Source organism: Athene cunicularia, assembly GCF_003259725.1.
Source record: "Athene cunicularia isolate RWA chromosome 3 unlocalized genomic scaffold, athCun1 chr3_part1, whole genome shotgun sequence".
In the NCBI taxonomy this organism is placed as follows: Eukaryota; Metazoa; Chordata; class Aves; order Strigiformes; family Strigidae; genus Athene; species Athene cunicularia.
In genome coordinates, this window is record NW_020799097.1 from 56967312 (window position 1) to 56994123 (window position 26812).

The following is a 26812-nucleotide window of genomic DNA, read 5'->3' on the forward strand; positions in this document are numbered from 1 at the left end:
ACAAAAGGTTTGCACCACCTAACCAGGCAAATAAGATGTAGATAAGACATCAGTCTTACTTTACAGCTGAACCTGTTTCCAAGTCCAGATCAACAGTTCGTTCCTGCCCATCCTGCTGATCAGGGCAGGAGGGGTATTGTTGACTTTTAAGGGACATTCATGAGATATCTGTTGTGAGACAGAGCTGGAACATTTTCTTTGTCACTGAATAGGCAGGTACAGGTTAGATCTTCTTCCTTCCATTTCCAGAAATGCTCAGACCTGGCTACAGATTACGACCTGACAGAGTCCCTTGGGAATTAATTCCTCAGAGAGAATTATTCCCTAGAAAACCAGTACACAAATGGCCTTGGAAGACCCTTAAACATCAGGGGCTTGTTAAAGTCACCATTTCTGTGATCAAGTGCTGAAAATGTTGATAACAAGTCTGCAATTATAAGTGTAAGATCTACTTGTCATGGATAAATATTGTCAGGATTTATATCATGTGCAGTGTAGTTCTGTCCCAGCTGATACTTCAATTCACATCACCTTTAGTCAGGAGCTACTTCTCTGCAGAAAGAAGTATAGATTAAGAAGAGTTAGAGTGCTCAAGCACTTGCAGATTCATATAGTGGAAGTTTGGGTAGGTTACTTTTATACAGAATAAATTAATATTATAACTTTGGAAGTGCACAAGCCATGAAAATGGTATTTGTACAAGAGATCTATTGAAAATTAATAGTCCATGTGTTGGGAAGTTCACATTATTCATATCTATGTTAAAAATTTTTCATTAAATGTTGGTTATAACAAAATATAGAATAAAGTAATTTATGATTTCCTTATCTCCCCACTTTGTCACCCTATGATCTAAGCAAGTTGGAAACACAAAATAAAGAAATGTTTCTGCTACCAAAAGTGAATCAGCAAGTTAGTAACAGAATCACAGAATCACAGAATAATTAAAGTTGGAAAAGACCTTGAAGAACATCTAGTCCAACCATTACCTTAACTCTGACAGTTTCCAACTACACCATATCCCTCAGTGCTATGTCAACGTGACTCTTCAACATCTCCATTTCTCTGTTTGCAGAATGCACAGAATATTCTAAAGTACATTAATGATGTATTTCATCTTTAGTTTATATTTACTTAAATAAAGCACACTCTAAAAGACAATGTACATACCTTTGGTATTGCTTACATTCAGAGATGAGAACTGAGAAAATAAAGAGGAACACCAGAACACAACAAGGATTTCACAGGCTTTTGCAACCACTCCATGTTTTTAGCATACTTCATATATTTTTGTCTGTTTTGATATCTATTCTTTTGAATTAAAAAAAAAAAAAAAAAACAACCCAAAACTATGTGGTTTGTTGGTTGTTTTTCAGGTTAGAGGTTGATCTCCATATTACATAGTGGACTACAGGCTGTTCACCAGGTATCTGAGAAAATGAGTAGTACACGGTGGGAAGAAGTTCTAGGAAATTTTCTAGGGACTTGCTAAAACAAGTTTCATTTCACCATTCCTTTATAATCCTTAAAACAGGGATTTAATATTAATGATAACCATTTTTAATGTCCTGTGTGCCTGCATGACCAGGAATTCAGACTTCTGCACAATATTTTACAGACATCCTACAGGACAAGAGGAAAGGTTTCCCTTCCTGCTTATTCATATAAACACAGAAAAACAGAGAGATGGAATTGGCTGAAAATGAGATTTCTTGCCTAGAAAACAAACACATAACTGCAATGTAAGGTGTTTTTTGTTGCTAGTTAAATAGTTTCACCTGGAAAACAGCTGCCTCCTCCAGTGGGATATGTCTGACACTGGAATTGCTCCAATGTAACTGATATACATCTATTTTCAAGAGAAGATGCAAGCCATATCTGTCTACCTGGGCATTTTCATGGAAAGAAGGAACATCTGGAAGGTAAAACTGTGTTCACATTTGAGAAATGCCAAGAAAATTTAAACAGCTTAATGAAAGAATGAAGGGGAAAGTGTCTGAGTCTGCAGATACAGAGAATCAGTGATTACAAATTGATGTTTGTAAATAAACATTGTGTTGCATTCAGCATCTCTTAGAGTGTCTCAGCACTATAGAAAGAAGAATGGATATTTTCAGTTGAAATTTTACATCATGTTTGCAATATCTACGGAAAAGTCACATTATGAAAGACATCTTGGGCCTTAGGCCTGCAAAGATACTTGTCTAGTTTTAAATTTAGGCCCCTATATTTCAGGGTCTGAAGCCTTATTTTTAAAACTTTAAAATTTTATAGATGAGCATTTATTTAAAGACCAATTTCTGCTTTCAGAACATGAAGATTTCTGAGCCTTGAGTATAGACTCAAAATCACTGTAAGTACAAGAAGCGAGAGGTACTATTGCTGCCTGTCCTGCTTGGAGGAGCGGTGATTTGAGAGAGCAGAACTAAGAATTTAATAAATGGGATGATTAGAGGAAGGACCAAAGATGGGGAGAGAGAGGAATGAAGGTGGGTTGGAGAGGTGTGTGCCTATGGGGAGCACGGGCTTAGCTGCCCTCCTCCCTGCAAATGGGACATGGGACCACCACAGCCATCTAGCACTGGGAGGAGAGGCATCCCAGGACAAATGGCTCTGGCAGGGACCGGTGAGAAAGCTCATAGGTCCTGAAGCCCACCAGATCTGGCCATCTCCAGCAGAATGGACAGTGGAGTAACCTCTTTTCTTCTTGTCTGGGTTACTCACAAAAAGAAATCCAGTCAGCAAGCAGAAAACATAACGCATGATTTATGTACATAAATAACACAGGTAAGTACTAAAAATATTGTCAAGCATTTCAATGTTAACTTTTGGAGAGTTGTATTGTTTAATATTTACTTTACTAAAACATTAAAGTTTATAATTATTGCTGAGAGGACTTTATTCTCTAAAGTATTAAGGAAATCGAAGAAACTTTACAAGTTAGAACTACTGTAACATTCCAGTGTAGAGACTATTAATAGCTACAGGGAGTGATTAGTCCAATGCAGTCCTGACCTCTAGGCACTACCACAGTAAATAAATTTTATAAAAGAGATCCAATGTCACTTTATAGTTCTGACAAACTCTGAAGACAGTATTATTTCTGTTTTTCTACACTTAGCATGACACACTGGAGAGTGGATAGCAACCATCTTGTAAAACTAACTTTGTTGTTTGTATCTCTTTTGTGAAACTGCCTTTAGCACTTCAAAGTGTGAAATGCTTTAGCCTGTACCTGGCAACAAATTAAATGAAGGCAAACATATTCTTAAAAGCAACTTCCTGATATTATAATTGGTTTTTAAGACAAAAACCTAGCCCTCATCATTGCTTTGCCTGTATAGCCGAAATTATCTTAATTCATTAACTCGGGCAAAATTGCACGTTGCCCTCCCACCCTGATGCACTAATATATGCTTATTCACATTTAATGCACATTTAATTTCAATTTTAAGTGTGTGCTGAAGCCTCATCAATATTTGTAGCTAATCTTGCAAAGCCAAAAGGCTTTTCTGAGATTGCATTCTCATATATTTGTAGATGTTTTCTCATAATTTCCAACATTACTACATTCGCTTCTTTCCAGAGTAACAGACACCTAGCGAAGTTTTCCTTATGATCTTTCTTATATGAGCTCTGTATTCACTAAAAGAAGAAACAACAAATCACTGGAAACCTCTGGTTCAAGAGCAACTTGCAGGCAAAATATAATAAAGTTATATTACAAAACGTATGGATTTCTCAGTTGTGGAGAAGGTAATGAAGGGAATAGGCATGGAGGTGTGTCTCTGGGCCCTGCTGCACTCATTTCTGGAAGGCGAAGGAAGAAAGAGTAGATTGGGTAAGAAGAGTTTTGGATGTTACTGATCTGGAAACTTGTAATTTCATCTGGTTTACTGACAGCAGAGTAGAGCATTACATTCTCCAGAGCATTTTAGGCATCTTTTATGTAATCAATACAAAATTACGATGTCTGGTACAAGAGATGAATTTTAGGATAAATGTATCTCACATGGATTATTTCTGCTTGGGTGTCTGATAACAAGGCTACTCTTGCTATGAAAAAAAATGCTTGTATTTAGTTGTGACTTGACATGACTCTTACTAAAGTGATAATTTTATCAAATATATTTATAGATTAAAAAAATGAAAAGAAAAAAAAAGCTTTTTGAGCCTTTTTTTTTTTTTTTTTTAAGCAGGAGAAAACCTTGTATCCTCAGAATTCACTCTCTACTACCTTCAGCAACTTTATAGGTTGTGACACAAATTAAGAGCAGAGTATGTAGTGGTTCTGTTCCAAGTGATAGCATGTAGTGAGACATCTAGTCATGTAGCTGTCCCAGGCAGACAGGCATCATATTCAGCCTCTCTCATGGATCTTTTGCTATAATTAATGTTGTAACAATACTCCTGGTAAAAAAAACCAAAACAAAACAAAAAAAAAAACAACCCAAACAAACAAAAAACCAAACCAAAACAAAAAAACCCAAACAGTAAATATTTAAATGGGTGAGTCTAACTTTGTATCTGCTTGAGAAATAATTTTTTTAATCCTAGCTTGAATGGTGATGTAACAAAATCTCTAGAAAGAAGAGGGTTTGAAGTTTTCCCTTAAAAAAAGAAAGCTAATTGAAACTATATTAAATTCATGTTACGCTTACAGTTTAAATATTGGGATTAGAAATCTATGAAACATCTATAGACAGAATTGTATTGTACACATGTGATATCGCCTCTTTGGGATGTTAAATTGTATCCTGCATTATATATGTTTATGTACCAATTCACCTGACTTTGGGAGAGGTTACATAGATAGAGCTGAAGCCAAAATTAAGCTCCTACCTGTTATAGGAGGAAAAGGTCAAAGCAAAATAAGGATCTTAACATTTGAATAGATGCATTAAATTATGCCTCTAAAAACAGTAAAATAGTTACCAGAAAACTGTATTTATGGTAATTGTGTCAATTGTGAATAACCTCTTAGAGAAAACTGAAACAAGATTTAGCCTTCCTGACATGCATAGAGAACCACAACTTAAATCTACATAATGGAATATAGGAAAAAAATGAGTTCATTTACACACCAAAGGAGGCTACAAAGGCTTAGAGTCATTGTGCCTTTGACAATTTGACTCCAGGCAAAGGTACAGAGATACTTTTGAAGTTGTGAGAACATAAGCATGTACAGGGAGTAGCAGGTCTTTACTCATTACATATTTGTAAAGGATTTTTGAAAACTATCTTTGAAGATAGAAAGAGGAGACTTCTCCAGTGAGAAAGTTTTTCTGTGCCTGGCATTTTATATTTTCCTTTCTTATGATAAATACCTTCATATGACACCAAGCAGAACTTTTAGGCCAGAGACTAAGATCATACTGTGCTGTAGGGCTGATTCTAAAGAAAGCCCAAACCAACCACAAGACTCAAGTGGGGCTTATTCAGGATTTAAAGCCACAGCTTTTTCATTCTGATTTCTAACGGCAAAACACAGCACTGACTATGACTTTGAGCAACGGAACTGATTTGACTGAAAATGTAACATAGGTGAGTTTTAGCATATGAGACAGTTTGGGATTTTTAAAAAATCAGCATCTTCTACAGGTTTTTTGTTTGTTTGTTTGTTTAGCCTCTGTATATGGTCTGTTTTGTAGCTCAGCTCTTTTCCTCAAAATCTAATGAGTCTGAAGAACAATGTAGCTGCTTACTGTGTGCTTCATCATGTTCTGATTATGTTTCGCATTTAGAGAAGGGACCAGAGTTACATCTCCTGCATATTATCTGAAGAACTGTCTCTCAGATATTGGAAGAAGGAGAAGAGAAAGAGGATAAGGAAAACTATTACAGAGAAAAGAACGGAATGTGGGACAGGACAAGATCCGTTGGCAGTGTCATCTGGTATCTTTGCTACCCATTGGTGTCCCTATCTCTACCATTTGTCAAATATTTGGTAGCCATGTATCTGCTTCATAATTCCTGAAATAGACTTACTTACATAAATCATCTGTTCTTAGACACATATTAGGAATAAAACCAGAAGTCAAAACTTGCTAGTCCCTTTTGACCATATACTGCTTAAACACATTCCCAATCAGGGCTCTAAAGTCTGAATGGGCATGTTGCAATTCACCAAAGTAAGATTTATATAAAGGAACAAGGCTAAGACTAAAATATTAAATAATTATAATTTCCAATAAAAATGTTTAAAGTTGGCAAAAGAACATGCCAGTAGGTTTATATGCATAAGAAGCATATCTAGTTGTCCATAGCTTTAACTTAAGTCTTTAGATGCAGTGACTTCCCAGTTCAGATCTTCTTCTCTACTTCATGTTCCCTGTTACCAGCCTGATCTGCCAGTGTAAAGCAGTAAGAGTACTAATCCTGCAAGTCTCTGTAAAGTTCTCTTTGACCAAATGTTTGAACTGGTTTTAAATTATTGTGAAAGCTCTGTAGGAAAAAAAAAAAAAAAAAAAAAAAATTTCAATATTAATCTTTGATAATTCTCCTTTCTAAGGCCCACTCAAATGATGCTGCAGTGAGGGAAGGTAGGGAATATAACTGTGGTGCTTTTTGAATCACGGATTAAGTTTTCTTTAAATGCTTTTAAAAAGACACTTTTAAAAAATTAAATATGAAATTAAGGCAACCTGTGCTAAGGACAATACTTTTCTCTTACTATACACTTTTGCAATACTATCTGTAGAAATTGCTTTTATCTAAGAAAAAAAGCTATGACCAAGCCATTACAGTTGTGGAGAAATTTAAAGAAATCACTGAGCTATCAGAAATCACTGGCTAAGCAGATGGAGTCAAATTAAGCTAGCCTTTATTTGAGAACATAACCTGTTTGTAAATGCAAAGAATGTGTTTTAATATTTGAACTCAATTATTATCTTATTCTATGTGAAAAAGTAATTAGGAGGGTTTTCTTTAAAAAAGTATAAAATAAGTTTTCTTTTTCTAACCTTTGAATAAGCATTACATGACAAAAAATGAACTCTACCAGTTATATATTCTTGTGGGGTGCCATGGCCAGAAACTAAATTACAAATAGTATTATATTTGTTTAATAAATCACTTAGCTTATCAAAACAGGTTCTATTTAAAATTAACTTTTCCTATATATCCAGTATATTTACAGTACATAAATAAACAATTTTAAAATGCTGAGTTTGTACCATTTTAATTGAATTCCAATTTCCAACCTGATGAAGCTTGACAGAAATCACAACTAAAAATTAAATCATTGTCTAGCAAAAAATATATGCAACGTTCACCACTGTCTATCATAAAAAAACCCAACATGTAAAGACTAAGAATCTGGATAAATGACTCCTGAACTATAGAACTGTTTAATAGACAGATATTTAGGTTATCTTTCTCTCTAGGAGTAAAAGGCACAAATTTAGTGAGAAAGTCTGTATTCAGTCACCATATTAGTAATCAGCCAACAGGAATCTGTGTCTCTTTTCCATTCTTTTGGGAAAAAAAATGATAGCAGACATATGCAAAAAAAAAAAAAAAAAGAATTGTTGTTTTGAAATCCAGGTTTCTTGTTTGCTGATTTAAATCATGAATAAAGTTGGTGATTTAAAAGGTTTTTCAATAATTTTGATTTAAAGTAATCCACCCTCTACTACTTTAAATGTGGTTTATGCTAGCAAATTGAGCACTGTCCATAGTTCAATCTTCTTAAACAGAGCAGAAACCAGGGAATACCAGCATCAGAAAGAAAAATAAAACTTTTCAATTTCTTTAATCAACTGACCTGCCACAATGAGGGCAACTGAGATTTCTCCGTCCTCAGTGCGTCCTGGACTGAAGCCAGACCTATATTATGAAACACTTTTTAAACTAAACCAGTTTCTGCTTTCCAGAGCAGAGCAGAAAAACTAGCATGAATCCATCCCTTACTCAGTGTTTACATTGTAGGCAATAGGTAGAAGTACTCAAAATATTTATAGACTAGATTTTTTCAAGGATTAGATAGATACCTGAAGGTGTAGACTGGGACTTCTGAGAATCTAAATAGTTGCACAGATTTCATTTTTAAATCAGTGGGAACTGATTACCCCAATAACTTGAAAATGCTACTAGGCTTTTAAACATATTTCTCGCATAAGTAACCATAAAATATGTTCCAAATACTTATGAGCACAAGGTTCTTTTGAATAAATGATCTGACATACAGTCCAGCTGTTTGTATACAAGTAAACTGCACACACACACTTTTTACCCATCATGGACTAACAACACAATGCATTCACATAAACCTCTAGTTTATAGGTTTTAAGGCTTCCTGCTGTCCATAGCTAGCTTACTTTCTAAGGGGTTACCTAAGGTAATAAAAGAGTTTCTCTGTACCAACTGAACATGCATAGATACCATAACAGCTGCGAGTAACATTGCCCATAAATTCTTAAACATAAAACAGGCTGACGAATTTGGCTTCACACTTGTTTGCCTCAGTAGGCTGTGAGAGAGCACTGAGGCTGCAGCCAAACTAAGCAGCTCAGTAGTTCAGGCCCACAGGCAAACGGCAATCCAAATTTTAAGGAATTTCGGTGAGAATTTGGATCTTCTGTTCCACTCAAAGTCTTACTTTTTTACAGACAGTCCTGTGTTTTCTGACTTTTTGTCTCTCCAGGTAATTAGGCTGTTGACTTTGCCTGGTACTTATGAACAAGAGCAGACTGATTCCTTAAAAAAAATCATTGCCAAAACGGTTATATTTTCCTTACCCCGCTGCAAAAGGTACACTGTCTTCTTCCTCATCAACACTGAAAGCCAGAAAAAGAAGACATCTTTTCATTTTGCAAATTTGCAAAATAAATTCTATAGAAATCTCCTAACTCAGTGCTTAAACAGCAGTCTAACTGAAGGCTAGGAAACACCTCACATGCCTTTAGTCTTCCAAATGAATTATCTAATCTATTTATCTAGGCCCCTTTTGCAGCCGGCACAACTTGCACCTCTAGCAGTAACTCAAGAATTACCATGAGAAGTAGCTATCTCCCTCTTGCCTGTAGTGTAACTTTGCTAAACTTTTTGCCAACTGGAGACTGTTGTTTGCTTCTGGCCATCACACTCATGAAGTCATTATGATTTTACCCTCTGGCTCTTGTGTGTTATTTCTCATACATTATCAGTTTCACGTATACTAATCTTCAAGCATACATATCTTATGAAATCTGCCTTTTGAAATGGTTCACATCTTAAAACTTCTCTGTAGTTATCAAATAGCCTGAGAAAAGGACTGAAATCCAGAAGCTAATTTTGATTTTGTCACTGACAAGTTGTGTGTGGCCTCGGGGCTAGCCTGTCTCCTTGCAGCCTGCTCCAAGACAGAGGAAATATGTAGTTGCACACTCTCAGCAGCAAAATAAGGACTGAATTGTGACTCGTTGTCACATTTCTGTTTGACTCCTGCTTCTCTCTTGCTCTGCTGGGGAAATAAGTTGTGGCAGACAAACAGCTGGCATAGAAACCTCGTGTTCCTGCTCACCTCCCTGGATTAGAGCAGTGCACAGTCTCCAGTGCATTGCAGCAGGCAGAGCTCAGTCTCTGTTCATTCTTCTGTGCGGGGGAGGATGAAGTGCCAGGTGACAGCCATCAACCTTGCAGTGTGACCTGCCATAGATTGGACTAGAAAGGACTAACTATGGGCTGCTGCTGGAGCTACCGTTCACATACAGATTAAGCTGTACGTTGGTAGAAGGCGTTTCTCAGAGGCGCCAGGCTTTTGGTATTCGTATCTCAGCAGTGGCAGCTCTAACTACATCTACCATTGAGTCCAGTCCAACCCTTGTGTTCATAAACTCGAGTAGCATAGTTACATACCCATGGCTTTCTAGGCAAGCTCTTAAGTGGATCACAGTAAAGTCCCTGGCCATTACAGAATACTCAATAAAAGCTTAAATGTTATAATGATACTAATAATGATATTAATTATAATAATCATCCAGAGAGTGTTGCAAAGACAAAACACTTAGTATTTATAGTGAGATTTTTTTGTTTTAAGGCTTCCACTTTTTAATAGTACATTTCTGTGGTTGCAATTTACATGTATGTGATGGTTTGACTGGCTAAATGCCAGGTATCCACCAAGTCGCTCTATCACTTCCCCCCCCTTTTTCCCCTTGTTTTCTCAATAGGGTAAAGAGGGGAAAGAAGATAAACTAACCCTTGTGGGTGAAACAAAAGCAGTTTTAATATAAGCAAGGCAAAGCAAAAGTCCGCGCGCGGAAGCAAAAGCAAACAGATTTAGTCTCTACTTCCCATGGACAGGCGATGTCGGGCCTTCTCAGGAAGCAGGGCTCCAATACACGTAGTGGTTGCTTCGGAGGACCAAGGGTGACCCCCCCCCCTTCCTCCTTCCTCCCAGCTTTATACTGAGCAAACGTCATATGGTATGGAATATCCCTTTGGTCGGTTTGGGTCAGCTGTCCTGGCTGTGTCCCCTCCCAAGATCTTGCCCACCCCGTTCCACTGGGGGAAATATCAGAAAGAGCCTTGGTGCTGTGTAAGCACTGCTCAGCAGTAGCCACAACACCAGGGTGCTATCAACACCCTGCCAGCTCCCGACATAAACCACAGCACCGTGAGGGCTGCTGTAGGGGAAAACCAATTCCAGTTCAGCCAGACCCAGTACAATGTAATATGAGGATGCTGAAGATAATCCTTGGAAATCTTCTCCTAAACATTTGCCAGCAGGAGACCTAGGTCCTGCCAGCTTTCTAAGGACATATATAAACTGCTCTCTTCAGAGATCTCTTTTTATCTTTCACTGGGCATGCTTCACCAGTATTTCCACAACTAACAATTTGTAGCCGTGGAAATGAACAGGCAGCCCTTATAGCCTGCCATTCAGGTAGACAGGCCAGGGTCTTTGCTTGGCTACATTTTTAAGCTACTTAGTCTCACTGTCATTACAGTGATGTTGACCTGACAGAGCACCCCGTCAGCCCTGTGCATCTGTCTCTGAATGGATCATGGTATTGACATGAACTGTCAGAAGAAGATACCTTAAGACGTGCACCAAGAACATTACTCTGCCAGGGCTGGGCCACCTCTCTAAACCAGCAGGCACACTGGACATAGCTGTGTTGAAACCTGCATTGCTGTTGTGCTGTTGTGCCATGCTCTCTAACATGTCAGCATTGTACCCCAAAAGTCAGAGGAGCCCGACAGTCTAACTGATGTGTGGCTGACAGTGTAAAATAGTTAAGGATACCTATCACAAGGAGCAAGTACTTTAATCCTAATAATAAGAGCAACATCATGAAGACCCCAGCAAATCACAATCTAGGATGTAGTATAAACCAAAATAAAATCAAACAGGAATTGTGTGAAGCAAGAGGCATTTTAATTGTTTTTTATTTGTTCAGACGATATGTTGCTGAAGTTTAGATCTGAATGTTCATATCGTGTTGTGAGTGCCAGTTTTAGCCCCAGAGGAAAATAAACTGCAGTGAAACAGTAGCCCCAGGCTGAATTCTTAGTTTTATGCCATAAGTAAAATTTCCATCTCATGGATACAGAGTTTAAAAATCAGCCAATCAACATAAGTCCATCCAAAATATAAGAAAAAAACCCCAAACTTAACTAAATTAGAGTGCTTATTTCTCTGTCATGCTGAATGTCAGGTTTCTGTGGACGTCCCTTATCATCTGAAATCTACTGCTTTGCACAGAAAAAACACAGAAGACACACAGTATTGTTTATAGTATATACTGCTTATAGTATAAAAACACTATACAATCACTATAAAAATATTTTCTGACTCTTTGTTATATTTTTATTTTATTTTAAGGTCTTTTATTTTCTTATTTAAAAAGCTAAATGACTGAAAAGTCACTTCCAGACTGATTGAAAAGTCTTCTATTTTAGCTATTAATTTTCGACTGAAAATCTTGTTAATTTGGGGGGGGGTTATTTGCTTGGAGAGACTTGCAAGAGATACTTCCATACTGCTCCTCTGACACTAATGATATTAATGCAGAAATTTTGCAAGACAAATCTAATTTCACAGATTTCCCTGATAGCAGTTACAAAATAACCAGTATTTCCAACCAACCCGTTTAAGAATATCCAGATAAACTAGTGCTAGCATTTGGGTTAGGGCTGTCAGGCCAAGCCACCTGTTTTGGTAGTGTTTGCTGCCAGAAGCAAATTATAGATGCGTCCAACTGCTGATTAAAAAATCATACGCACATCATCTCCTTGATGTAGCTAACCAGACATAAGGCAAGTATTGTACAGTTTGAGACAGGTCTAACATCAATCCTTTAGAAGACAACAGGCTCACTCTCTAATAGTGTTTAATGCAGATCCTCTTACAAATATTAACAATGAAAAACGGAAGGTGAAAAGTACAACTTTCATGCACCGAAATGCCACATAACCTTGGCAAGAACAATAAAAATAGCTTTCAGAAGACTGCTTAAAAGCATTTTTTTTTGTATTGTCATTATTAAATTTGAATAAACAAAAAAAAAAAAAAAAAAAAGGCTGGAATGAAATTCAACTAAAATATTCAGTATTAAATTTAAAGAAGGTTGCATTTTAAATATATCCCCTGTCTGACTGTGGTTGATAAAATATTGTTATGCATCTAAAATGTTATTTAAATATGAATGGTCAGGAAATATTAAAGTACATGAAATATTCATATTTTAGAATATGTATTTATTGGTTAATACAATTGGCTTTCATTCTTGCAGACCTAGCTCTGGCATACTTATTTCAGCATAATTTTCACTGATTCCTTTAGAAGTTTACCTGAATAAGGTTTGCAGAGTGGATAGCTTTTACCCGTCAGTAACTTCATGTACAGTTCACAAATACTCTGTGCTCTTTCTAGAAAAATCAGGGCCACCAAACCAAGCTGGTTTGACTCTGGCAAATCTCTGGTTATAAGCAACTACCAAAGCTTTACCTGAGCAAAGGCTTGAGTGTGGAACCACCTGATATTCAGACATTCCCCTTCTTGTATCACTCTAACAGAGCTGCCTAAGCAATGTTCTGCAAATGAGACTAACGCTATTTTTAGAGGTGTACAGAGATCTAGCTTCAGGAACTGGTACAAACTCTGACTACAGGAGTGAAAAAGAGAAAAGAAAAAACAGGTAAGAAAAGTACAAAGCAATCTGACAAACAAGATTAAATGATCCTGGAGTGAAAATGGTATTTGCTAAGAGCAACAAATCATATTGACATGCTAGCTCATTTACACTGCCAAAGTACATATCATTTTTTGGTTAATTATATTTGAAAATAGTTACTGTACCTTCTGCTGCAATCTCGGCCATGGTGGTGATGGTAAGAGATACTCTGTTAAAAAGGTCAAGATCTACTGTGGAAGCTTAGATAATACTTCTGGGTTTCTGGCTCTTGCAGGAGCTGCAGAGTGAGAACAAGGGAGGTCCTCTGCTTTTTCTAATTCTGTTCCTTCTTCTTTTGCACCCCTCTGAACTTTCTGTTTCCTCTGCAGACTCCTGCCCTTCCAGAGCAACCTAAGGCCTTCCAGAGTCAACACTTAAAGCTCAGCCTTAAGTATCAGCTTCTAACAGAAATAGCCATGCCCCACGGTGAATCTTCAGCATGTTTTTCTTAATATCTGTAGAACCATGCACACTACAAATAAAAAGTATAAAATACCAGCTCTAAACAGGATAGGAACGCATGGAAAGGCAGCAAAAAGCAAAATAACTGGGAAAGAACTGTTTAATGATCCTGCAGCCTTGCTAGCATAATTGTAGTTCTTTGGGGGGTATGTCAGGAAACATGAAATATAGAGTTCAAAGTAACCTTATCCATCCCAGCTCAACTTTATTCTTAGCACACTCAGTGCTTAGCACATTCTTCCTGGCCTTATTTGGTTTGGGGAGGGTCCTATGAAGCTTACTGCTGACTAAGGGGGAGGGTAAATTTAGGTGATTTTCTACACTTTGATTCTTAGACACAGTTCAGACCCAACTAAGACACCACTTTAAACCTATGAAACCGGTAACTTCTTCAGTTTGGATTTTTTTGGTACTATTCTGATTTGCTGCAATTATCACATATACCTGTGAAGTTCGTTTGAGTATTACAGAACACTGTTAAAAATGTAAATAGTAATAGTTTATGTAGTCTAAATGCAGGAAGGTAATATGAAAAAATATTAAGCAGATCAAATTTTTTCTATGTCTGATTCATGGAAACAAACAGCTCAAAAAATCTGTGATTTTAAATGAGATTTTATAAAACTGAAAACGAATACCTTTTTAAAACCATTTAGAGGTACAAAAATATTTACAGTTTAAATAAGAATAATGATTTTAAACCTGAGCAATCTTTTCATTGCATTGTTTGCGATTTCACAGCTGTGGAGTTATATATGTGGGCAAGAGCTTGAAAATGAAATTAGAAAAAAAGTACCCTCGAGCCAGCATACCTCTACATAAATGTCATCATCACATGAAATCAGAAACCATCTTAAACAGTTCTTACTAGGGAACCTATAGTCACCTCTTCTCCACTACATGGGCTGGCATTTGCTCTTCTCATCTTCCCCCCAGGAGATAAAAGCACCTGGCTCTGTGGCAAAGTATAAGAAAAGAAATCTATCCAGTGCACAAGATGCAGAAGTGAAGGTTCACTGAAAGTTTACAGTCACAACCAGGATTTTTCTCTTCCCTCTAGTCTTCAAACCCATCACATGTCTGAAAATGTTAGCCTTTTCTAGACAAAGCTTACAATCAACACTCCGTCCCCTTTCTTCTTCAGCTCTACTGACCAAATCTTTTGCACTGGCAAGTTTTGATTACTCAATGCTGAGTAGTTAGTGCATTTCTGATCATCCTTCTAACCCTCTGTCTACTCCTTCAGTCTGTCCTCCAGAACATCCTCCTTGCTAAGGCTGATGAAAACATTTTAAAGAAAACCTGATTTCTTCAAAAATACTCTGTCATGAGTACCAAAATATTCTGTAGAATCACATTCTTATCAACAAAATAGCTGCCCACAATAGCTCAGTGGTTAGTAAAGGATGCTAGGATGTGTGATAATATGGCAAAACCCTTGCTCTTCTTTATTGCTTCTTTCTCTTCTGCTGGAGCAGTTCTATGTTACATGAACAGTTAAATATTTTGGGCTATCTGTATTTTGACAGCTATGCAACTTGCTTGAGATGTGGGAGGTATCATCTCAGCTGAATACCCGAAGCACAGAGCTAATCAACATTGAGAAGTCGGGATTGCTTTCACTTGTCTTGCTATTCAAATTGAAATAAAATAATAAAGGCTCAGTCAGGTATAGGTAAGAAGAGAAAACTGGGGAAAATATAAATGTCTGAATTTTGGTTTTGTTCTATGTAGCAAAATCGTGAGACTGTGGACTCTACACAGACATATCTGTTTGTATAACTGTATATGTATGATTGCCTGCCCCTCACTGTTTCCATTTCAGCTCCTAACACCTGCCCTCTCGCCTCCATGCCTTACTTCCTTTGCTGCTATTTATGCTCACCCTCAATCATAGGCTCATATTCTGAAAGCAAAATATAAAAGCAGAGGAAGTGAGAGAATCCAACTGGAAATCAATTTTCCACAACAACAGCCCAGTGGCCAGAAAGAGAACTGCTTGGTAGTCTCTGTGTCCCTTGTATATGCAAAACATTCATTCTGGAAAGCAGGCAAAAGCTGTCATATGCACAAATATCTTACAGCAAGTATAGCTCTAGGCAACTGTATTGGAAATTAGTCACTCACTTTAAGGGGGGCAAAGTCAAGGGAGATGGGTGTCACATTTGCTGAAGATAATCATGGCCTTTGCAAAAATACACAGAACTAAGGTAAAACCAAGTTCTGCTTATGTGCATGTACATTTATTCAGAAAAATGAACATTACCATCTGAGGATTATACAGAATATCATATTTCTTTTTTAGGAGTCTAAGCAAGGCAATTCTCTAAATATTGTTTAAGGCTCATTAGAAATCTTGTTAAAATCTGAATTTAGCTCCTGACTCAAGTTAGGAGTTTCTTCTACACTAGTCTGTGAAATCAGATTATGCAGAACATTGTCACAAAATCTATAATCTCCATCCAGCAAACTAACTTCCTGACCTAGTTTATATATTGAACCTGATCCAGAATGCATTTTGGTGGGAGCATTCTCTGTCTAACCTGATAGGAATTCTTCTTTTGTAACATGTCCTTTCTCTCTCCTTGTTCATATTTCAAACAATGACAAGACTGAAAAATTTAAAACCACGTTGGTTCTTGTAAGAGATATCCAAACATGGACATCACAGTTTCTCCTTTTTTTTCTTCCCATCAGGTCTCAGGCACAATGTGAAAATGCTCTTGGCTCAATTTAGCAATAGGTACTCCTTTCCCACTTACAGGGGCTACATGGTAAACAAACTTTCCTGGGATGAGATCTCACATTCAGTGGAGATGGAGAGAGTTGTAGCAGCAGGCTGTGTCCCTCCTCACACCAGATTCCTGAGATATACAAGTCTGTGTTAAAGAAAATAAAATGAAGATTCTCTTTGCTGTATAGTTGTCTGTAACAATCTTATGAAGAGGGGATAAGGAAGTACTGTATGCTGCTACAGATGCCTGCGTGTGACCATGTACCTTGTTCTCAGATAATGTGTATTTCAGTGAGAATCCTAACTGATGAATCAAAGAAAATAAATTATTTGAACGTTTTATTTTAGGAAAATGTCAGAGGTTTACTATTTGACAGACTCTAATACAAACTCCTGCTTTTAGATGAAAAGTTGCATTGTTCATATAATCAAAGTAGGACCCTATGAATACTTTATGAGCTGATTTCTGGATTGCCTTGATGATATTATTAAAAAGGGAATAGGGAAAGACAATAGATCACATTGAATTACTAGGTAATGAGAAGAGAGACTTTCATACCAATACAAGGAAGGATTTGAGGAATTGAGTAAAACCGTCAGTCAACAAGAAAATGCAGAACAATATTTGAGCTTGTCTGTTAACACATTACTGAGGAATTCTCAGAGTCCAGTCATACAAAATCAAACTAAGCAAAATAAAAGTGTTTTATATCTCAGTGCATACACAGTAGCCAGCAGGGTCAAGGAAAGGAAACTTAACCTTAAGTCCAATATATCTGATGAATCCTTGCAGTATGTTGTTATCAGAAACAGCCAGTAATCAACTGATAAGAACTAAATGTAGGATGCAAGTATAATGCTAGGGAGAGGGTAGATGGTAGTGAATCCAGTGAATAGTAGACACATGCAGAAGCAAATATAGGATTAGAGTGATGTCTGTCACTGTGCTTTGATGTGCAGATGAAGAGAAATACTGATTTGTTTGAGGCATCAGCTAGTTTCCACTGAAAGAGACATTTTCACTAATTTTTTTAAATTATTTTTGTTTAGGAATGTTGTTACTTATATATGAGAATTTCATTCAGTCCCAGTGGTAATACCCTGTGTTTTTCAGTATGAATAGGAGCACACATACATATTCTGATGTCCTTGAAGTCCAGATCAGTCAGAGATGTCAGAAATGGTCTATGGACCATTACATGACTCTAAAGTAATTGTTTTCCATTTGTGATTGATATTTCATGAATAACAGTTGCAAGTTTTTAGAATCAACATGACCAAAGCGTAGACTTATTTTGGATAATGTACAGAACTAAACAAGACCTAAGTATCATATCTGATCTAGGTTAAAGCTTGGTATATGTTATAACTTTCTCATAAATTAATCTGCTTTATTTTTTCAGTTAGAGAGATGCATACACAGTACCTTTAAACAATTTCTTCTTTAATATGTAGGAGACAGTTGAACTCCACAGTAGATCTGTCCTACATTTAATGTGAGCACCTGACAGACAGTTAAGAAGCCCTGTCTCTGTAGGCAGACTGGTCTGAATGCAAATCAGCCTCTGCCTGGGGACAGCTGACAAGCATGCTGGGGTCACATCACCTTGGCGCTCTGAGCTCATTAAGGGGCATTTGGTAGGTTAGGTTTCACAAAAAGAAATTACTCCAAAGTTACTTGATAGAAACTCAGCAGGCACAAAAGAAAGTATCTATGACAATGAGCATTTCACTCTACCATAGACAACGCTCCCAATTAGGCATCATACTGCAAAACTGCTGATGTAGCCTCAGTCTGAGTGTGTAACTAAGGAGGGCATCTATTACAGCATGTCAAGGTGGACTGCATTTGAATGAGCTTTAGCAGTTACATATTACATGCTTTTTCTTTTCCTTTGATCTACTTTATTCTTGCTATTTTAATGATCATTGTTTTGTTAGTACCCCGTCGCTTTACTTTCACATCTGGGAAACTTCTCAGAAGCTGTCTCACAGATAAGACAACTTCCATGGTAGTGAAGAAGGGATATCTGGAACTGACCCTTTAAAAGAAGCAATGAAAAAAAGTCTACCTTAATTGTTCTTTTTTTCAGGACAATCTGCATTCAAGGTTGGTGTACAGAACGTAAGAAGTAGTCAACAATTAGTAGTGACGGGAGTTGGCTCTGAAATAACAAGAATTATCCTTGTCATAAACACTGAGAACTGTTCTAATATCCTAATGGGCTTGGTGTGCTGGCTGGTCAAAATGTTCTTTCAAATCAAGATGACTTCACTTCTGATGATTTTTCCCTTGAGAATATAAATAAATAAATAAATAAATATATAAAAAAAAAAAAAAAAGAAAAAGAGAAAAGACTGCTTTTTCAATGTTATTTTAAACCAAGTTTCTAAGCTGACTCACCAATATATCACACAATTATGATAAAAGATCAAAATCATTCCTGAACTTCAAATTTCAGACCCAGCTCCAAATTTCCACTGACATATTTCAAGTTTCTCTTCAGATCTTTCTCTTAAAAAAAGTTTCAATAAAAATCAGCATATAAATTTTGGGGTTTTTTTCAAGATCAGATCATAGTTGAGCACACTGCCAAAAACAGATGAAAAGAAAGACAATTTTGGACAAAAGTCTTATGTGAAAAGACAAAGACTAGTATTTGTTCTCAAGCCAAGTAATTGCAAAAAATATGGGGACTGACCTTCACAACCAGGGGGAATTCCCACCTTCTTTTCCATTTAATGACTTATTCTTCTGTTTGATATGTCATGTACCACATGTTCTTAAACACTCGGACTTGACTGGACTTCCCATAGTCACATTAGCAAAGGATTCCCCTTGTAAATAACTCTAGTCAAAATCTCAGGAGGCCCATATGGATTTTGACTCTTTCATAGCTTTTCTGAAAGCAGGCACTTTGGCACAGTGAATTAAAAGCCGCTTCCAAGCTAAGCTCCATTTATTTGTTTAGAAATCCAACAGTAGTGTGGAAATAGGCTAGGTTATACATCCTAGTCGTTTTTTGCAAATTTAAGCAGGAATTTTTGTCCTGGATGTCCCTGTGCATGTGATACAGCTGCATCTCTACGAGTGGTCCTGCAGACCGTGTGTGTCTCCTGTGAGGATTTTTCCACAGTGGGTTTTCCCGTTATTCCCAGGTCCCTCTTTGCCCTGGGATGTTAAGACCTGCTTGAGTTATACATTTCCACCGAGAGGATAGATATGAGCTCCTGGCAATGGATAAATCATTCTGCGACTCCTGAAATACAAAAGTCTGCATCTGCAAGTAACCCTTTGTGTGTCACAATGTCAGTCACCCACCCAACAACACAAAAACCTAAAATGCAAAATACTTAAGATAGTCTGGCATCTGTTATTTGTGACAGGTATGCAGAGAGACAGAGACAGAAGAAAGGAGAAAAAAATGTAAAGGAGGCAAAATATTTCAGCAATTATCAGCTATAAGAAATAAATTACATGACAGAAACCAGATTTATAAAAAAATGTTTGTTTCAACAATAGCTATAATTTTTCTTTGTGTTTTCTCTTTCTTTCCTCCATATTCTAGCCACAGTCTTGGACAGATCAAAGTCAGAATTGCAAATGAAGAACCTACTTTATTATTATCATCACTATTTAAAAAGAAAATCTAAACAGGGAGCTTTATCATTAGACAATTTAGCTTCTTTACAGAGTGCAAGTGGAAAATATGAATTAGTAAATTCAACCTTGTCAGTGTTGACAGCTGAAACTGCACTGAAAAAAAGTATACCTAAAAAATAAAGGATCACTTAAAAGGAGAAATTGAGCATTAATGTCTTTATCACTCATCATAGCGGATATATACTGATTTTCCTTGCATAGTACGTCACCATTTGTCACTGTCAATCACATTAAATTCCTGTCCAAGCTCCAACATATGTCCAAAGTGAACTTCTTAATGCAAACCATAAAGAATATTTGCCTGCAAAGCCTTTACTGGGAAAAATTGCTACTTCTTCTTTACTCCTCCCCCTGTTTCCCTAAAAGAGAAGAACACAGACCAAATGCAGAGGAATACAGTGGTCCTTAAGGGACAGTTAAACCATTTCTTTTTCCAAATTCACAGTTTAAATGAAAATAAAAGTGTTACCCCGGAGACACAGAGTAGAAGATCCTCAGCTGCGTCCCCAGAGCTCAGAAGACAAGGCAAGGACATTGGGGACTTTTGGAAGCTCCCGGCTGCATTCCTCAGGCCTGAGGAAACTGTGCAGCTCTGGTACAACTGGCACAAACTGCAGCTGCCAAGGAGCTGTTGGCAGTTGTTCCTTGTGGGGTGAAGGGGCCGTGCAGCCAGATTCAGTAGTGAAGGACACCGAGCCATTGTGCCACTGTAAAGAAATCCAGACTGGGACACAAGTATTTACTGCATCAGGGGGATTTGTCTTCCAGTGTAAAGGTTTGTGTTTGAGATTATTTTGTGGGTCTTGGAAATAATTATAACTGTAGTTGTATATTTTAAATTCATAGACAATTTTTGAAGTGGGCATTTGGCTATAAAATCCCATTTTATATCCCTAGTGCCCTAAAAATCTTCCTCTCTGATCACTTGTGGTTCTTCCCCTTTCCTGAGTTACATGGACAGTTCAAACTTTTGTTCATATTCATGTCTGGTGAAAGGTTTTGTGAAGGAAGCATAACCTGGATTCTGCTTCACTTAACAATGCTACCTTATAATGAACTAGAAGAAACCATGTTTCTTGTTACTTAGGTAACAGACAATTGAGAGGGGAGTTTGGGATTTTTTTTTTTTTTTTTTTTTTTTTTTTTTTTTTGTCTGAGAGAGGGAAGGTAGCTAGGGTTTTACTTAATCTCTGCAGAAGGCAGATATAACAATACTCTTATTTCCCACATTTCAGAGTAACAGCAAAAAATGTTATCTGTTCTACAAATAGGAAACAGAATGACAGCTGGGTAAAGCAACCCTATGGTTCAACTGCAGTAATAACAAAGGTCAGACAGCACCAAAACTCGACAAATGCAGGACTGGAAATTCAACCAACCAGAACGTGCATTTTTCACACATCACCAAAGTTAAGCTGATGTTCACGACCATGTTTATCTCCCATATGTTGCAAAGAGGTGCCTGACAGAAATTTGGGTGCTGTGCAGTTGTGTGTGTGTGTGTGTGTGTGTGTGTGTTATGCACAGAGACAGAAGACTGCAAGCAGTGAGAGGGGCATGCCACAGACAGGATTATGTTCCCATTCCCCCTCCTTCGTTACCTGGCTTGACAGACTTGCTATAAAAATCACATGATCCAGCTTCCTTTACAGCATTTGTCAAATGAGTCCTTCTTACCCCACTGTCCCTATTGGTATATTTCTTTTCTTAGTTAAAAACAACTCTTTATTAGTCACAGCAATGCTGTGACCAAATGCTACTGGCAGACCAAACCCTAATGGTCTTTTTAAACTACTCAGAGGAAGTTACCAGTTCTTCCACTCCATAGTAACACAAATAGGATGGAAAATAAATTTGCTCTTGATCTTTTCCTCCTAAAAGTCTGCCTTCAATGCATATGGAGAAGAGAACAAAGGCTCTTTTCCCTTGTTTGCCCATGCAAGGTCTATCAACACTTTCATTACAGTCAAAAAGAGTGGAGGATCAGGCAGTTAAAGCTGGTGGTCCTGAAGTAAATTCATGTCTTGAATAGTTCGGGTGTTTTTTGAGAGGTTAATTTAAGCACACCTGTCACTCTTAAGTACAAGGCAGTTGGAGGATATTAATATTCTTTTGAATTATTTAAAAGATATGACTAATGCTTCATGTACCATAAGACTGTTATCTGCAAAAATAACGTCTGTGTCAGTCATTGCTGGGTGGTTAGGATATCATCACTAGCATTTATCAGTATTTCTGAGTCTTGAGTTTCTGGATTCTGCTAGGTTACTGGCTCTCCTTCACCTTTGAGTGTAAAACTCAACCTTCAGATTCCTTCACATTGTTCCTTTTGATCAGAGATGAATCAAACAAAGGTACGGAGTCTCCTCCCTGAACAGAATCTCATATAAAAAGATCAGAAATATTTCAGAAAGATTTCTGATAAACTATTTATTTTTACTACCAAAGACTGCGGCATAGAAAAGTTAGTCTGGTGTGATAGACTTCTTTCCAGAAAGTAGAAACTGATCCTACAATATTTTTGAGTGAGTTCTGAAGAAGAGCAATAGTATCAAACGCAATAACTCAGGAAACCAAATACAGTCTACTAACTAAAAAAAATTTCTCATGGTTTATGCTAGTAAATCCCTCCAGTGGCCAGGTATGTATAAAACACAGTCTTCACCTGCACACCAGCAATGAACCATCACTGGGAGGAAAAATGAAAGGCCATTTAAAAAGTATGAAAAGCAAATTTTAGTTCCTTTATTTATGGACCAGCATACCTATCTCCCATGATATGTGTCTGATGCCAGATGAAGAACATTTGGTTATGGAAGATATTTCTGATAGTTATCCGATTCTGTTTGAAAGAATTCATGAAGGACACTGTTTCTGCATCTGCTGCTTCCAAATGGAACAGCACCACCACAGTAAACCGTGCACCCCTTTAAAAGTGTAGCTGTCTCAGTGGTTCATCAGTCAGAAGTCATGCATGAAGCACAAGAACATTTCAAGGAAAGAAGTTCCTTTCCTGTTACAGCATGGATGGAAGTAGCTTACTGTCACCTGTTGCTCGTGCATCACAGTTGAGATCCTGGCACTAAAGAACCTCTTCCTCAGCCAACTGGGTCAGTTACAGCCCAATTCTCAGGATGTCAAAGATCTCTGTTAAAGCAAGAGAGAACTGTGGGAAACTTCAAAAAGAGAGTGCTGGCTATGTACTTGTATTGCTTGTATACTTGCATCGCATATGAAATAATAACTGTAAACGTAATTAAAAGCGTGTATATGCTATGGTCACACTGAAAGACAATAATTTCATTAAGTTACTCAAAGTTTTGCAGACACTTCACCAACTGTCTTACATTAAATGCAGAACATAGCAGAGAATTTGAGTCAGGTTATAGAAGGAATGTGTGAATGAATGAATGAATGAATGAATGAATGAATAATTGAATGAATGAATGAATGATAGCCATTTTAAAGGTTTAGTCCTTTCTTAATTGATATTCTCAATGTAAAAGAACATGCACTATCTGCTACATTTCTTTGCAAACCTTGCTGTCCTCTTTTATTTACTCCTAAAATAATATTGTACTACACTCTAAGGAATTGAAACTTTATTTCCATAACTGAGAATATCAAGACATTCGCACTTCTTGAATGATTACAGATATACTGTACAAAATCCTGTAGTTCATCAATAGAGCGTTAGCTAGCAGCCTCACACAGTCACAGTAGCTTACCTCATCACAGTCACTGATAAGAATAAAGTGAACTTTACTGTGGAAAATATATTCCCCACATACACACATCAAATGCATTTCTAGAGAACTTCTAAGGATTCAATTTTCATAGTAATGTTACACTAAAAATTTTCATTTAGGTCTTGGCTAGATCCGGAAGTGTTGCATGTAGCCAATGCACAAGTCTTGTGTTGCTGTGGGGATAGGAACTGTTACATGGTTCCAAATCAGCCCAAACATCTAGGCAGAGCTTTGTGATTGGGCCTGCTGTTAAAGTCCAGGCTGAGAGCATGCTTAAAAATTTCTGCTGGGACTTTCTAGATGTCTTCTGGGGGAGGCTGTGATGGCAAGTTAGCTGTGTGGGATTCTGGTTATGTAAGTTCCAAGTCAAAATATTGGAAAAGTTTGAGACTTAAAAGTTCAAGCAGGGGCCCAGATGTATGAGTATATATAGTCCCAGGCTGAACAGTAGCAGTGCTGTGGTTCCAGGGTCTAGGCGTGCTTGAAAGCACAGGGTCTACTGCTACAGCAGAGTTGGGAAAGGCACAGTGAGGATCAAGAGCTGGACATCTCACTCTCTAGATTTGTGCTAACCTTAACCAGAGGAGGTATTTGAAATAAATACACCTTGGGGACACTAAACAGATATAGGTATATCAAACAATTTATCAGTGAAAAGTTATGAACCAAACGAGTTCCCATGAGCTGGTCATAAGAACTGTTTTCTACCATATTTTCAGATTAGACAGCAATTTATGTCCACAACTCTAGAGAGGTCAAGTGCCTCTTTTGAATATGTCTCACTTAGTTGATATACTTTTTGAATTTCCATTAGGATTATTTCTATTGTACCATAAGCTTCTTAAAAGAAACATCAAGATGTGAAATCTACATGCTTATTTTACAAACCTCTGCAAGAATCTGGAACCCAGTGTAAGAGGTTTACACCTGTGACCACCTACTGTGTCTGTTGCTCAACACCAAAATAACATAGGGAGTATTCGTCTGTCACTGTTAAAAAAAAACAAAACAGAACTACTAAAATGTAAGATCACCATGAGAATTTTAAATACTTTGACACATTTTTATTAAAAAAAAAAACCTCTTAAAAGCTATTTTTCAAGTGATTAACATTGATTAATTCACTACTAAAAAGACTATTTGCATAATTTTTAGGATATATAATTAACACAGTGATTTGTATGAACACTTTAGTCTTGAAAGCGTTTTTAAAGGTTCTCCTTTCAAATCAAGCTGCTATTTTTGCATTCACAACCAGTAGGCCCAAATTAAATATATATGCATTTCTCTTTATACTGTTCATGCTTATGTTACATGAAGAACAAGAGAGCGTATTTTGAGGTGTTCAGAAGGAGCTGCTGCTGATGGAAATACTGTCCCTGAGCTTTCTGACAGCCACACAATATAGCATCATTAAGGTGAAGGAATTCCAGTGGCAATTGCAATTTTACTGGTTGTTACAGCAGATGACTGCTGCTCACACCTGATCAATGCTTAGAGAAAGTCCAGCATTTTTTACCTGTTAAATTCAGAATGAAAGAAACAAACTTGATTGTATGGGAAAGAATGTTTAGAAAGGATGAGTGCCAAAATGCAAAACCAAAAGAACATGATATACCAGTATATGCAAGATAAGGGAAATACCCTTAGTTTTCTTCTATCCTTTCTGACTTGGAAAAAGACAAAATACAGAATTTTAAATTTCTGTGTTATCCCCTCACCCCTTTTAAGATAATCTAGCATTAGAGCCCTTGCTATCCCAATGGCTCAAGGCAAGCTTGTAACAGAAAAAACACACCTCTTTTGCTTGTTGAATCTTTGGCTGCTGTGAAGCTTATACACTAATTTTGCAAAGAGAGAAGAATATATTCTCAAGAATACCCTAGCAAAAAGGGGACCAAATCTACCACATGAATTCAGCACAGTATAGAAACAAATTGTCTGGCCATATCTGCCAAGGAAAGACCAAAAGAACGGCAGAAAAAGAATATACTTGATATGAGCAGTCTGTTGTTTTTCTACTGCTGCTAGAAAAATCGTTCTGTAGACAAAGTGACAGTTCATTGGCCAGATTGTATCAATAAACCCCAGCAACTTCACAGATCAATATCTAATCTACATTCTTTTCCTGGCAAATTTTAAAACCTTCACCATATTTTGGAGGAACAGAAAGTCTACTATCACTACACTTGATGACTTGTCAGCAGAAGGATTTGCCTTTTTATTGCAAAATCAGGGACACACATACTTGATCGCAAAGATTTCCTTTAAAAGTTATTTTTAAAATGACAGCCTCTTTTCTCTCTTATTTCCCTCTGGAAAACTTAGTATTTACAAATTTGATCTTTTGTCTCCCAGATTTTCAAATGTCAGATTGATTCATTCATTGAGTTTGCGATGAAGTTAGTCTCTTCTTGATAGCCTTATTTAGCTATTCTATCTCAAAGCCTTTATTAAAAATCTCTTGAACATAATTTATTCTTTAAGTTTTAGAAATCATCTGACATTAAATACTGGAACAAAACATTCCCCCGCACTACCACTGTCTTCCTCTGGCAGTCTGAGTCCGCTGCAAGGATGTATAGACCAGAGGAGACTGGCAAGACATTCTGCCTGATTCTACAGACCTGATGCCATCAGGTTTTGACCTTACTCAACTGGGAGCGCCAGTACTGGTGGCAGTTGGTACCTGTGAAGACTATCAGACTGCTACCATTTTGAGCCCCTTGCTTCAGTGCAAGCCCTCCACTACCCAAACAAATCTATTCCTTATCTGTATGGAAATGAGGTGGATTCCCATATATGCAGGCTGATGAATAACAATTCATTGCTTTGTTTTGCACGGGTCATCAGAAATAGGCTGTACAATTACTCTTGTCATGGTTGTTTAGAGAGAAGATGATCAGCACAACACAAAGTATCTCAAAGTACACCGATAGTTAGACTAAGCTAGCATTTTCTTGATAGCAGAGGAAATTAATTGATTTCTTGCACTTCATTCAGTCTCTATCAACAAATCTCCTTCTACAAGCATTCAGCAGAC

General features: G+C 37.2%; 1 protein-coding gene across 2 annotated transcripts in view; it reads right to left on the minus strand.

Moving 5' to 3' along the window:
• LOC113478603 (triadin-like) overlaps window positions 1-20587 on the minus strand; it is an 86467-nt gene extending 65880 nt beyond the window's left edge. The window contains exon 1 of one of the 2 annotated variants that reach the window (XM_026845917.1): window positions 20490-20587. Coding sequence is in view for 1 of the 2 variants with exons in the window: in XM_026845916.1 (XP_026701717.1) it covers window positions 13286-13307 (22 nt within the window). In the remaining variant the exon portion in view is untranslated. Of the gene's footprint in view, window positions 1-13285; window positions 13727-20489 lie in introns of those variants that run through there. The other variant, XM_026845916.1, reaches the window with a different exon arrangement.
• Window positions 20588-26812: the final 6225 nt, after the last annotated feature.